We start from the raw sequence: 13,608 nt of genomic DNA, 5'->3' as shown, positions 1-13,608 counted from the left end.
TTTCCCTGGGAAAGTGAAAGTCCCCAGTCTGCCTTTTGGGTGCTCTTAAGTGGAGAAGCTGGGCCCCACATCAGGCAGATACACGGGGAGGCTCAGAAACCGCTAACACCTGAGACAAGGCCATTTCCAGAATATTGGATTTGTAACTCTGAGAAGTGGTCAGTTGAGATCGTGAAGTGAGCGGGGTCTTCTTTAGGTCTTAATGCAAATCATGTCCAGGGACTTGGCTTAGGGTGAGAGTGAGTCTTCCCAACAAAAGGAGGTATACTGGAATTGTTCTCACTGAGTTTGGGATGGTGGAACATCAGGTGGTGGGTGGGGTACTTAGATCTTGGACTCTGGTACAAGCACTCTTTGTGAGAAGAAGCCAGAGAAAAACTACCGACAAAATATATTCCTTTACTTTAAAAATAAAATGGCAACCTTCTGTGTGTATGTTTGAACGGGAGTAATTGCTTTGAATTTTGGAGCAAGTGCTATTTAAGGCAAACAAATGCCTTTTAGGGGTCTAGAAGACCTACTTTTGTTGGCTTGAGTGTTATGTAGTACAGCTCTGTGGCGTTACAGGTGCTATGTTCTGTTGATTGGTATTCTTCAGTATGAGGCTCAGTGTGCTTAAAAAAAATTTTTTTTTAATGTTTTTATTTATTTTTGAGAGAGAGAAAGATAGAGCATGAGTGGGAGAGGGGCAGAGATAGAGGGAGACACAGAATCCAAAGCAGGCTTCAGGCTCTGAGCTGTCAGCACAGAGCCCTACATGGGGCTTGAACCCACGAACCATGAGATCATGACCCCAGCTGAAGTCAGACATTCAACCGTCTGAGCCACCCAGGCGCCCCTCAGTGTGCTTTTTAGAACCACCATTTGAAATTCCTAGGATGACCTAGAAGAGGAGTTTTGCTTATTCTTGCTTTTGGAAGGAAGGCATAACTTTGTGACATTGGTTTTAATTTCATGATGAATAAAAAGGAAGGAAGGAGGAGAACTGGCTTTGGGATTGGCTACAGAAAATTTCTTTCCTAAGAACCCCAAAGACTATTTTGTGGGGCTTAGGACAAATACTTTTTCCTCTTTCCATAAGGGCTAGCTTGCCTAATTCTAGTCATATCTTTATTGGATATGTCTATCAGGATAGCATGGATGTCAGAGTCACCCAGCCTATAGGTTTACATATATGAGCCCATTAAAGTTAAGCCTTGACAAGTAATAAAAATGCAGATTGCTTGGGTTATAACTTCCCCTGTGAGCTAGTTCTCACAGCTAGTTTTTGGCAGACATAGGACTTGAACCCCAGGTCTTTTGACCCTAATCTGGAGTTTTATTTTGTTTTTCCCTTTGACAGTGTGAAGAGTTCCTCTAGTTTACTGGTCTGCTGTAAAGCAGAGAGGGGAGCATGTGGAAACGTGTGATTTATTCAAAAGACCTATTAACACCACCAAACTCTAGTCCTTTGTGGTAGCTATTTGTAGCAGTGTTTGTATTAGTAACCATATTAATAGGTTTCTGTGTGTCAAGTCATTTTTCTAAGCATTTTATGTGGATTGTCTTATGTACTTCTTACAACTACCCTTACGTGTATTTTACTTCCCCATTTTACAGAAAAGGAACCTGAGGGTTAGAGATTAAGTGGTACTTTGCCCAAAGTCCTATAGCTAAGAAACAGTGGAGTTGGGATTTCAACCTAGTCTGATTCTAAAGTCTGTATTTTTAACTTCTAAAAATCATAATTCCAAATTACATTTCTTTGGCTGGGTTACAGTAGAATGGATCATTTTCAGGGGACCATGCTATTGCTGATATTTTTTGCCCAGCTACCTGGTTGGCCTTGTCTGTTTGGTCCTGCTGGGTATTTGATCCAATTTAACTTCTGGTTTTGGATTCTTACAGAAGAGACTGAATTTGTACCATTGTTGAGGCTTTGCTGTAGACTCACAAGTCTGTAGGACCTGTGGCTTGTTAGAAGTAAAACCAATTGTAGTCATGGGGCGCCTGGGTGGCTCAGTCGGTTGGGCATCTGACTTCAGCTCAGGTCACAATCTCGCGGTCCGTGGGTTCGAGCCCCGCGTCAGGCTCTGGGCTGATGTCTCGGAGCCTGGAGCCTGCTTCGGATGCTATGACTCCCTCTCTCTCTGCCCCTCCCCCGTTCATGCTCTGTCTCTCTCTCTCTCAAAAATAAATAAAACGTTAAAAAAATTAAAAAAACAAACAAACAAAAAAACCCCAATTGTAGTCTTAAGGGAAAGTACAGTCTTAAGGAAATAGCAGGGCTCACTTTATGTGTGGCCTTCTCCTGCTCCTTCTCACTTTGAGAATTCCTTGATTCTTTTTGTAGTGAGATCCAGTGTTAACTCACTTGAAAATATTAAGAAAGGTGTTGGCCTGGACTCCCGTGACTTTCTTGACTCTAATTGCCAAAGTCGGTTAATGGTTTGCAGATTCTGGTCTAAACCATAATTTTTGTGTGTGTATGGCATGGAGAAGACTTTGCTTAAGTCTGAGTTGTGAAGCAGTGTTCCATAGCTTGCCAGCAGCTTCATTCTCTCCCCCTACTTCTGCTTGCTTTTTCCTCCCATTTGGTTCTGTTCTTCCACTTATATCTTATATGCAGACATATAAATAGCCTTTAAGGAAAAATGGAAGCTTCCCCTTCCCCCTTTTCCTGTGATGTTTGGGCAGAAAGCTCAAGGACTGTGGGGAAGAAGGACTGGACTGTCCATCTTCTACTGGGCTTGTATTTTTTGGGCTTGACAGCATGTAGTAGAAAGAGAACACAGGCTTTAGAATGGAATAGATCTGAGTTGATATTCGGAACTTGCTATAACCTAGACCTTGGGTAATTTCTTCACCTAGAGCCTGTTTTCTCATTTGCAGTAGAACTTACTTCCTTAGGGTTATAAGTATTGCCAAGATAATAAATGTAAAACATTCAGTAATTGTTAGTTCTTTTCACCTTCCCTTTCTCCTTGGTAATAAACTACCAAGGCGTCAAATAAGGGGTCAAGAACTTATTATAGCAGATCTGTAATACTCTATGCCCTATGTCCCAGAAACACTGGTCTAGGTGGGACGTCCCTAGTAAATAGAGTTGGAGCAGGGGAACCAGCTCATCCACTCCTTAGAACCCAGTTATGCTCTTGATCCAGTGAGTCTCATCTACTAGTTCACAGAATAGTTTTGGGCTGAGGCATTACCATTAAGTAATATAATTGGGAGATAGAAACTAACTCCTGAAACAACTTAATACCTCACATTTGTATGATGTACATTATCTCACCTGTTTCTCTTAGCAACCCTCAGTTAAACTGGGCTGGTGATGTTGGCATCTTACAGATGAGAACACGGCAGTGACTTTCTGCCATTGTTGGCTAGTGGCAGAGCCAGGACTGGGACCAGTCTTCTGAGTCCTATCCCACACAGCCTCTGCTTCTGCTCTCTTTCAGGCAGAAAATCTCCCCATGCTATTAGGCCCAGGAATCTGACCCTGTCTTTCTGCTTAACTGTGCTGTCCTCTTCTCCAAATTAGAGCCAGGTGGTTGGCCTTTAAATTTTTTTTTTTTTCAACGTTTATTTATTTTTGGGACAGAGAGAGACAGAGCATGAACGGGGGAGGGGCAGAGAGAGAGGGAGACACAGAATCGGAAACAGGCTCCAGGCTCTGAGCCATCAGCCCAGAGCCTGACGCGGGGCTCGAACTCACAGACCGCGAGATCGTGACCTGGCTGAAGACGGACGCTTAACCGACTGCACCACCCAGGCGCCCCAAGGTGGTTGGCCTTTAAAGCCATGAACGTGGGGAAGGATCGTGCTTCCTGGCCTAGAGCCCTGGGTAGTTTTCCTACAACCTTCCTTAACCCCATCTTTTAAACTAAAGCTGTAGGGGTAAAAAGTGGCCGTTTATGGGTGACATAAAAGTGGGTGACAAACAGTTTCTCTGCAGCAGGGAGTGTTTTCACTGTATGCCCCATAATAGTGGTGGTTTGGGCTTTTATTAGTAAAGGAGATTATAGGGCAGAGGCTGCCAGAGTGGTAACTGCAGTCTGAGCCCTGTTGAAGCCTAGAACTGGAAGAATCTCTCTTGGACTTAGAGTCCTCTGGGTATGGAAGGTTCATAGGTCATCGTACATGATGGATAAGGGCAATGGTTAAAATGAAGCAATAGAGAGGAAAAGGGAGCAGCTTTTTTTTTTTTTTTTTTTTTTTTAAATGAGGTTACTTTTCATTAAAGACCCTTGAGTGGCCTGTTGGGATATAGGGTGGGAATAGAAGAACTTGGCAGTGGACCGGAAGGAAGAACAGGAGTTGATAAGTGTGACTGTGGGAGCGCAGAGCCAGGGTAGAAGGAATTTAGACAGGGTTGCCACATTCTTGGATTTAGGTACTGGATCCGCTGGAAGGAGCTTAGTGGTGGCGGACTAATTAGGGAGTTTATTGGGCACCTGTCTATCTACTCCTCTGGGTGCTCTTGCTTACAGAATGCTGCATATACTTTAAAGCACACGGGCCCAAGGGCCCAAGCATTTGTGTTTGGTGGGGCTCTGGGGAGCGTGGGAAAGAGAACTGAAGCAAAAGGCTCAGCCTAGGCTAGTCCCCACATGTCTTCCCCACTACGACTGTTGCATTGGTTTCTCAATGTCTTTGTGGGCATGCTGGGACTGGGCTTTGAGGTTTCTGCCTTAGAGGTGGGAAGGAAGGGGAAGGGCATTCCAATGACATTCCCCCCCTTCCCCCCCCCCCCCATTTGGTTGCTGGGAATAGGGGGTAAATGAATCTTTATCCATATTATAATCTACCTCTGGTTTTGTACAGAAGTAGTCTATGACAGTAGAATCCAGGTTTTTAAAAAAATTTTTTTTTCAACGTTTATTTATTTTTGGGACAGAGAGAGACAGAGCATGAACAGGGGAGGGGCAGAGAGAGAGGGAGACACAGAATCGGAAACAGGCTCCAAGCTCTGAGCCATCAGCCCAGAGCCCGACGCGGGGCTCGAACTCACGGACCGCGAGATCGTGACCTGGCTGAAGTCGGACGCTTAACCGACTGCGCCACCCAGGCGCCCCTAGAATCCAGGTTTTAGTGAAAACTACATCCAACGTCCAAATACCTGAAGACAGAGCAAAGTCCAAAGGGCATTGTCACATTAAGCAATTCCAAGTCGTATTTTATACATCACTCACTCCCTTCTATTCCCAGATTGTCCTTCTCCCAATACCTGCCCCTGTTCCTCTTATTTTTTAATATTTTGTGTATATATTATTTTCCTCTCATTCCCATTTTTCCTTCAAATATTTCTGCAGCTGTCTGCTTCCTGCTTCCTCCTTGCTGTGGTGGCTGGGATGCTTCTCCCATGATTTTTTGAATCTAGACTGGGCTGTTCTCTGTATTAAGCCAATCAGTTACGACCTTCTCTTATCAGGTGTGTATGGAATTATGTTTCTTAAGAATAAAATTTTTAAGTGTCTTTTTTCTTTAGGGGGTTGATGAGAGGGTGGTGAAGAAGGGGAAGAGAGTTTATTTTAAAACCTGCCTCTTGACATGGTATATTGTGAGCTGGCCATAAAATCTATAGCCAATTTGTAAGTGAGAAACCTTGTTCAGTCCAACAGTATGACTACAGTGCCCCTCCATTTACTGGCCAACTTGCAGTTAATGTAACAGGATAGGGGGAACTCTTCATTTTGTAAAACTATCATTTATTGTATAACTAGCACACCAGCCCTCTAGATACTTGGATGTTACCCTGAGTTGGAGTAAGTAAAGATGAAAAATATAGTTGGTTTATTAGAGCTTTCTGTAGAATAACAGGGATGTAGGAAGTTCCAGCAATTGACTGTCTGGAAATTAGAATATGAACTACTTCAAGGGACAGTTTCAGAGTTTGAGCCTCATGCTCATTTTCCAACTCCCCAAGGGAGGCAAGTGTCGCTGCACGGGTGCATTTTTACATATGGAATTTTTGTGGGTTTTTTTGCTCCCTTGTCTCCTTTAGCCAAGGCACACGGTTTGCCTTCCAGTATCGTAGTACAGTTTTGAAACATAGAAAGGCCCTTTCATGAATGTATTAAATATGGGGGCCTTCATTTTGTTTCCTGCATTTGATAGCAAGTTTTTAATATTTCCATTTTTAATTGGCCTTCTAATTTAGCATCGTCATTTAGTGTATTTTGCCACCACTGCAGCAATTTCAGTGTTCAGATTTGGAGAGGTTGAGGAAGATCTGTGGACCTGTACTGCTCCCTTACCTCTAACAGTGGCTTGCTCTTGCAGGACAGCGAGTGCTGGTCTGTAATGTGGAGTTACAATTTTCATTGAGTTGATGCCAGCAAATTTTCCCAGGGAAAAATAATCTAGTTTTAATCTCCTGTCATGACTGCAGCCCTTAGCCATATTCTCCCTCTTGTACCAACAGTATAGACTTGGATCTAGTTGCACCTTTCCATTCAGTAATTGTTTCTGGTGAGGTGTTTACCAAAGGGTAACGGGCAAAGGATCCTGCTTGAGCGGACACTGGTGATGGGCTCCCAGGCTTGATGGTGGCTGGCTTTCTGCATCGCAGTAAAACCACAAGAGGGCATCTTTGGCTCTGGGATTAATGATTCATCTGTCTTCTCTGACCTGTGACCTTTTCTCTCCTCTCTCTTACCTTCTCCCGGTAGTGTGAAGTGAGGGGGGCCTTCTCCCTCCTTGCTCCTCCCTCTGTGATCCACACCTTCCTTTTTACCCTGTTCTGCGGCGGCTCCGCCCTTTACCTTCATGGACGACTCAGAGGTGGAGTCGACCGCCAGCATCTTGGCCTCTGTGAAGGAGCAAGAGGCCCAGTTTGAGAAGCTGACCCGGGCGCTGGAGGAGGAGCGGCGCCACGTCTCGGCGCAACTGGAACGCGTCCGGGTCTCACCACAAGATGCCAACCCACTCATGGCCAACGGCACCCTCACCCGCCGGCATCAGGTAACCCATCAGACCTGCAGGTAGGACTCTCCATCAGACCTGCAGGTAGGACTTTGGCATGGTCATAGAGAGGCTATGATCCTACCTGGGAAACTACTTTTCCTCATGGTGCTGGGCTGTCCAGTGCCCATGCTTCATGGTGAACCTATCCAGGGGTGTTAAATACTGATATAAGACACAGGGGATATTGCTGTTCTGCTGAGTTGAGTGGACTTATCTCGAGAAGCATCCGTCTGACTTCTGTTTTGCTGGAGTGGGGTTTCTGGGTTGGGATTCTAGATCATATAGTTTTGAGCTGTAATCAAGTTACTTCTGTTTTCTCTGATTTTTTTTCCCCAACTTGGTATCAAAAATTCAAGAAAGTAAATGCTTAGTGGTTGGCGCAGTTGGGCATCTTGTATTCTCGGCTCCAGTTCAGTCTCCCTCAGGGAACAGTCTGCTCAGAAGGTGTGGCAGTGTCCATAAATTGTGTATTCCCGTTCCATATTGTCCTTGCGTGCTTGTTTTGTTGGCTTTGCAAATCATGTCTTGGAGGGAAGGGATCATTGGTTAGAGCTGGAGAAGGAGCATCGTGCTGCTATTTAACCCAGATAACCACAGGAGCCAGTGGTCTCTGGGTTGGCTGACTTTGTGATGTGACTTGGGGGAGTTGGTGTTAGAAATGAGAAGTATCTTGTGTTTCCTATGGTTTCTCTGGTCTGACTTTGCTGTGATATAATCTGTCTGAGGTTATGCGTGCGTTCGTGTATGTGTGTGTGTGTGTGTGTGTGTGTGTAGAGTAGGCATTGCCCAGTAGACTCCATCTTAAGAGATCTCCTGTGGGAACTAACAGTGCTTATGCTCCAGTTGCCTTTTTCATTGATTATTTATTTTTTAAGACAGAGAAGGTCCCTCGTGCTGAGGAGCATATTGAGTGAGAGGACAGAAGTCCATTTAGGGGATGATCAGGAACTTGGAGGCAGTGTGTTTGCAAGATTCCTAGGATTTTTATAGGAACCAGAATTGAGGGTCAGGAATGAGAGGTATATATGGAATGGGGAGAGCAGGACTGCTCAGGCTTGGAGGTGGTGGGGAATTCCAGGATTTAGTACAAGATTTCTCTTTCTGTCTCTTTTTTATTTTTAACTTCTGTTCAGCAGTGAAGCCACACCCTTCCTTCTTCCTGAAAATAATGTTTAACTTCCTCTCCCTGCAGCATTACACTCCCTAGGTAATGGGAGAAGGGTGGGGGAAGTCTCCCAAGGTGGCTGGATCTCACAGTTTTCTATTGGAAGAGGAGCAGTCAAATGTATTTTTACATAGTATAACGTTGTCAGATTATTTCCTGCTGCTTAAGACAGAGCAACTTGTGTTCCGTGGCTCTAAACATTGGTGAAGATGATGTTGAGACAACTGTCTGCTTGAGGGGAATTGGGGTACTCATTTTCTTCCTATTGGAAAGAGAGACTCCTATCTCTTGCGTCTCTCTGATATGGAAGTTTCCAGTGGTAGTAGAGCATGAATATGGACGGAGCAGTAAAGAAGGCCTTTGGAGGGGCGCCTGGGTGGCTCAGTCGGTTGAGCGTCCGACTTCAGCTCAGGTCATGATCTCGCGGTCCGTGGGTTCAAGCCCCGCGTCGGGCTCTGTGCTGACCCCTCAGAGCCTGGAGCCTGTTTCGGATTCTGTGTCTCCCTCTCTCTCTGACCCTCCCCCATTCATGCTCTGTCTCAAAAATAAATAAACGTTAAAAAAAAAAAAATTAAAAAAAAAAGGCCTTTGGAAACTCCCCAACCTAGCCTTATATTTTTAAGGACTTACCTGAGTCTCTGCTATTTACTCAGCCAATAGTTTTTGAGTGCCTGTTATGTGCCAAGCATTGGTCAGGGCACTGGAAATACATCACTGAACAAAACTGACCAAAAAATGAAAAATAAAAATACAACAAACATCTGCCCTCATAGAGCTTACCTTCTTATCCTCCAAAGACCCAGTCTGCTAGTACCAGGCCCAATTCCAGTTTTGAGGAAAGTGCTAAAACTAAGGGGTGATGTTGTTCTTTTATAAGTACTTGACAGAAGGACTCCAGGCCACAAATATCATTTTGAAAGCCCTTTTCCTGTTTGGAAAAAATAATTTGTATTTGATAGAGCAAAGGAAGGCCACAAAATGAATTATCTCCTTGTGGGCTGTGTTTCAGAACGGCCGGTTTGTGGGCGATGCTGACCTTGAGCGACAGAAATTTTCAGATCTGAAACTCAACGGACCCCAGGTAACTTCTTTGGTTCACAGTCTCAGCTGTTTCATTTGTATCTTCTTCCTTCCCCAGCCTATAAAAGCTTATGGGTGTCTTGTAAAGTACATTGTAAGTACCCCCCCCCCCCCATTAATTAAGAAAATAAAAACAGTGGAGCTTCAATGTATAGATGATTGTATTTTGGAATGAATCTTAATGGCTGTTGATCCGGTATTTGATCCCTCAATTACTGCATCCCTTTTCTGGAATGGGCGTGCTTCTATTTCTACCTGAAATCTGGTTGGTCTTGAGCCTTAGGCAGTTTCTGAAGGGTACAGAGCCAGTCAGAAGATGGCTCTTTTGGGGATTTTTCTGGTTCATCTTAAAAGTTCTTTATTGGTTGAACTTCTTTTTTGAAGGATCACTCATATGTAGATGTAGCCGCGGTCAACACAGATCATATTCACTTTGACAACCAGAACTGGGAAGTTAAATCTGCTGTCTGCTGTCTCTGTCACTTGGGTGTTGATGTGGCTATAGTTAACTCAGTTTATATATATATCTCTCTCTCTCTCTCTCTATATATATATATGTGTGTGTGTGTGTGTGTGTGTGTGTGTAATATTTGAATGTTTATTTTTGAGAGGAGAGACAGCATCAGCAGGGGAGGGGCAGAGAGAGAGGGAGACATAGAATCTGAAGCAGACTCCAGGCCCTGAGCTGTCAGCACAGAGCCTGACACGGGGCTTGAACCACAAGCCACAGGATCATGACCTGAGCCAAAGTCGGACACTCAACCGACTGAGCCACCCAGATACCCCTCAGTTCATATTTGTTAGATGACTAGAACTGGGAAATTATAGCTTCTGCTCTTTTGTAGAAGTTCAAAATGTGGGGAAAGCTACCCCTCTGAAAATCCTGGGGCCCATGGAAGATGCATGAGAAGTCTTTGTCTCTAGGGAGACTGCTTGTCATTGGGTTGGACTGTTGATCTTTATGGCTGTTTCTTGCTTTTCCTCTTTTCCATACAGGATCACAGTCACCTTGTGTATAGTACCATTCCCAGGATGCAGGAGCCAGGGCAGATTGTGGAGACCTACACGGAGGAGGACCCGGAGGGAGCCATGTCTGTTGTCTCCGTGGAGACCTCTGATGATGGAACTACTCGGCGCACAGAGACCACAGTAAGCTAAGACTTATACGAGGTCGGGGATGATGGAGGAGGTCTTCTTGTGGGCTTTACTGGGAGGAATTAAGAACTTAATTAGGGTGGGGGCACTGGGGTGGCTCAGTTAGTTAGGCACCTGACTTTAGCTCAGGTCATGATCTCACAGTTCATGAGTTCAAGCCCGATGTCGGGCTCTGTGCTGACAGCTCGGAGCCTGGAGCCTGCTTTGGATTCTGTCTCCCCCTATCTCTGAACCTCCCCTCCTTGTGCTCTCTTTCTCTCTAAAAAAAAAAAAATAAACATATAAAAAAATTTAACAATTTAAAAATTAAAAAAAAAAAACTTAATTAAGGTGGATGAAAGGTGTTGAATGTATGTAGTGGAGGCATAAAGAAAGTGGTCTCTGGCCAGACAGGGAATATAGAAGAGATCTGGGAAAATCTAATGGAATGGGGAAGAAAGAAAGACCTTATAAGGTCTATAGTAGCTTCCTTTATAGGCACAGTTACTGTCAGTGCAGCTGTCCTGCCTGGGGACTTCCTCTAAGATGGAGAGGAGGGTAGATGGTAAAGCGTAAGGCATTTCTAGATAAAGTGATCTGGCAGTAGGGGTTTATTTCATTTCTTAGAGCAGTCTAGAATTTAAGCTTCTATTGTTCACTCTTTTCTCTTTCCTTACTTGAAGGTCAAGAAAGTGGTGAAGACTGTGACAACACGGACAGTACAGCCAGTCCCTATGGGACCAGATGGGCTGCCTGTGGATGCCTCGTCAGTTTCTAACAACTATATCCAGACTCTGGGTCGTGACTTCCGCAAGAATGGCAATGGGGGACCTGGTCCCTATGTGGGGCAAGCAGGCACTGCTACTCTTCCCAGGAACTTCCACTACCCTCCTGATGGATATAGCCGCCACTATGAAGATGGTTATCCAAGTAGCAGTGACAACTATGGCAGTCTGTCCCGGGTGACCCGCATTGAGGAGCGGTATCGGCCCAGCATGGAAGGTTATCGGGCACCTAGTAGACAGGATGTCTATGGGCCCCAGCCCCAGGTTCGGGTAGGTGGGAGCAGTGTGGATCTGCATCGTTTTCATCCAGAGCCTTATGGGCTAGAGGACGACCAACGTAGCATGGGCTATGATGACCTGGATTATGGCATGATGTCTGATTATGGCACTGCCCGTCGGACGGGGACGCCCTCTGACCCTCGCCGACGACTCAGGTAGGGAAGAAAAGGGGAAGGTAAGGGTCTTTTCAAAATAGTGAAAAGGGACAGCTCTTTTTTTTTTTTTTTTTTTTTTTAAATTTATTTTGTTCATTTTATTTGTTTTAGAGAGCAAGTGGGGGAGGGGGTAGTGGGAGAGAGAGAATCTCAAGCAGGCTCCATGCTCAGCAGAGTCCATCGCCAGACTTGATCCCACGATCCTGGGTTCATGACCTGAACTGAAATCAAGAGTCAGATGGATGAGCCACCCAGGCTCCCCTCTTCTTTCTCCCAAGTGTTTTTCAATAAGAGACACTTGTGTCTTCCCTTCTGTGATTTTACTAAATATTGACTTGCTTTTTTGTCTCTTTTTCATTATAGAAGTCATATATCTAATTATAGAAAACGACTTGTGATGGTTATTGGTCTATATCCTGAAGAATGGCCTTTGCTTCTATGCCAAGAGTTTCTGCTGTTTCTGCCTAACCCCCAGTTAGAGATAGGCAGCATCACAAAGGAGCTTGGTGCCTGGGGCTGTGGGACACTCCCTTGCTCTTGTGAATTTCTTCAGCATCTGATTTGGTATTCAGAGTTGAGGGTTTTAGGCTTTCTAGGCCAGAATAGACAGTGAAGGGAGAACCCTCCCCATGGTGATTTTAATCTCAAGTTAAAAACAAACCTTGATCTCACAAAAGCCCAAATTGACACTGTGTTTTGGTTCTTACATTTGATTATAAAATGAAATGGGGGTGGAATCCTTTGAGGGTGGTACATTAGTGACATTCTGAAAGGTCACTAAGCAGCTGCCTCTTCTGACTTTACTACTCATCCCGGAGGATTCTTTGGTGATCTGAAAAAGGGCATGATTGATGTTTGGGCTGGTAGATGGTTTGCCTTGAGAGAATGCTTTGGAATGGGGGTTGGCAAACCTTTTCTGTGAAGGACTAGATAGAACCATTTTAGGCTTTGCGGGCCATGTATAATTTTTGTTGTGTGTTGTAGTTCTTTTTACAAACTTTTAAAAATATAGAAGCCCATTTTTAGCTCGGGCTGTGCAAAAACAAGTTTGGCCCATAGGCTGCCAACTCTGCTTTAGATTAAATCAGAGACATAGTGTTTACTAGGCAAGGAAAAATAAGAAGTAAAGGGGAAGATGTATAGATGTCTTGATGGTAAGGCTATCCTAGCAGCTGTTGCTGAATTTCTCTATGGGATCATAACCTTCTAAAGCAAATGCCTTTGTGCTCATTTTCCTCATATTAGGTAGCTTTGGTTAATAATGAACTGGGCTGGGCCCAGGGGTAGAGGCCCCATTATCTAAGCCTGAGTCACTCACCTTTTAGGTATTGTATCATTTGGACAGCTAGTCCAACTCCCATGTGACTCACCTTTCATTGGGGGGAGGGGGCAGTGGGGTGGGCATCAGACCTCAGCTGGTGCAACTTGGAGCACTGGTAGATAACAGCTATCACCAAAGAGTCTGCCCAGGGTGTTGGCCCTTCTGCTTGTTAACAAATCTGCCTTTCTGACTTCCTCATTAGTAGAGTGATTGGACCTAGGCAGGTGTGGGTGGCCAGCTCATTCTCTGCTGTCCCTTGCTGTGGCAATTGACATAGAGAGCGTCTGGGGCCTGGTTCTTGGGTCTGTTCCAGGGTGGCACTGGACTTGGAAACCTGCTTGACTAGCAAGAACATTTGCTGCTTCCTGCTCTAGGCCTAGGAGAGTAATACAAGGTCAAACGGAAACAGTAAGGCAGAATGATTAGTGGAAAAAGCACTGAACCAGAAGACTTCTAGTTGTGCCTTTGCCACTAGCTACATAGCCTCAAGCAAGTCATTTAATCTTTCTGGGTACAGCTTTGTTATTTGTAAAACAAGGGAAAGAATGTCATGATCCACTGCTTGTAAAAGAAGGAAATACAACTGAGTGACCAACATCTTGGTTATAGCAATTGTTTTTGTGATTGGTTATATTAAAATAATAATCAAAGTAAAATATGCTCACTAAAAACTAGAAAACCCAGAAAGGCACACCATCTATTGATAAAGACCTATGGTTAACATTTGGTGTGTTTCCTTTC

The 13,608-nt window shown here is 44.6% G+C and overlaps 1 protein-coding gene across 10 annotated transcripts in view; it reads left to right on the top strand.

The window, feature by feature from the left end:
• CTNND1 (catenin delta 1) overlaps window positions 1-13,608 on the top strand; it is a 49,074-nt gene that overhangs the window by 18,404 nt on the left and 17,062 nt on the right. For 8 of the 10 annotated variants that reach the window (XM_040495087.1, XM_040495083.1, XM_040495082.1 and 5 more), the window contains 5 exons: window positions 5,295-5,413; window positions 6,654-6,945; window positions 9,123-9,194; window positions 10,190-10,342; window positions 11,011-11,546. In XM_040495087.1, the coding sequence (XP_040351021.1) occupies window positions 6,751-6,945; window positions 9,123-9,194; window positions 10,190-10,342; window positions 11,011-11,546 (956 nt within the window). In that variant the 5' untranslated portion in view covers window positions 5,295-5,413; window positions 6,654-6,750. The remainder of the gene's footprint in view (window positions 1-5,294; window positions 5,414-6,653; window positions 6,946-9,122; window positions 9,195-10,189; window positions 10,343-11,010; window positions 11,547-13,608) is intronic. The other 2 variants (XM_040495080.1, XM_040495088.1) reach the window with 2 other exon arrangements.

The sequence above is a fragment of the Herpailurus yagouaroundi genome, unplaced genomic scaffold (assembly GCF_014898765.1).
Source record: "Herpailurus yagouaroundi ecotype Mexico unplaced genomic scaffold, PumYag 187, whole genome shotgun sequence".
Classification (NCBI taxonomy): domain Eukaryota; kingdom Metazoa; phylum Chordata; class Mammalia; order Carnivora; family Felidae; genus Herpailurus; species Herpailurus yagouaroundi.
Note: the sequence above shows the minus strand (reverse complement) of the source record. Positions and strands in the feature narration are given on the sequence as shown.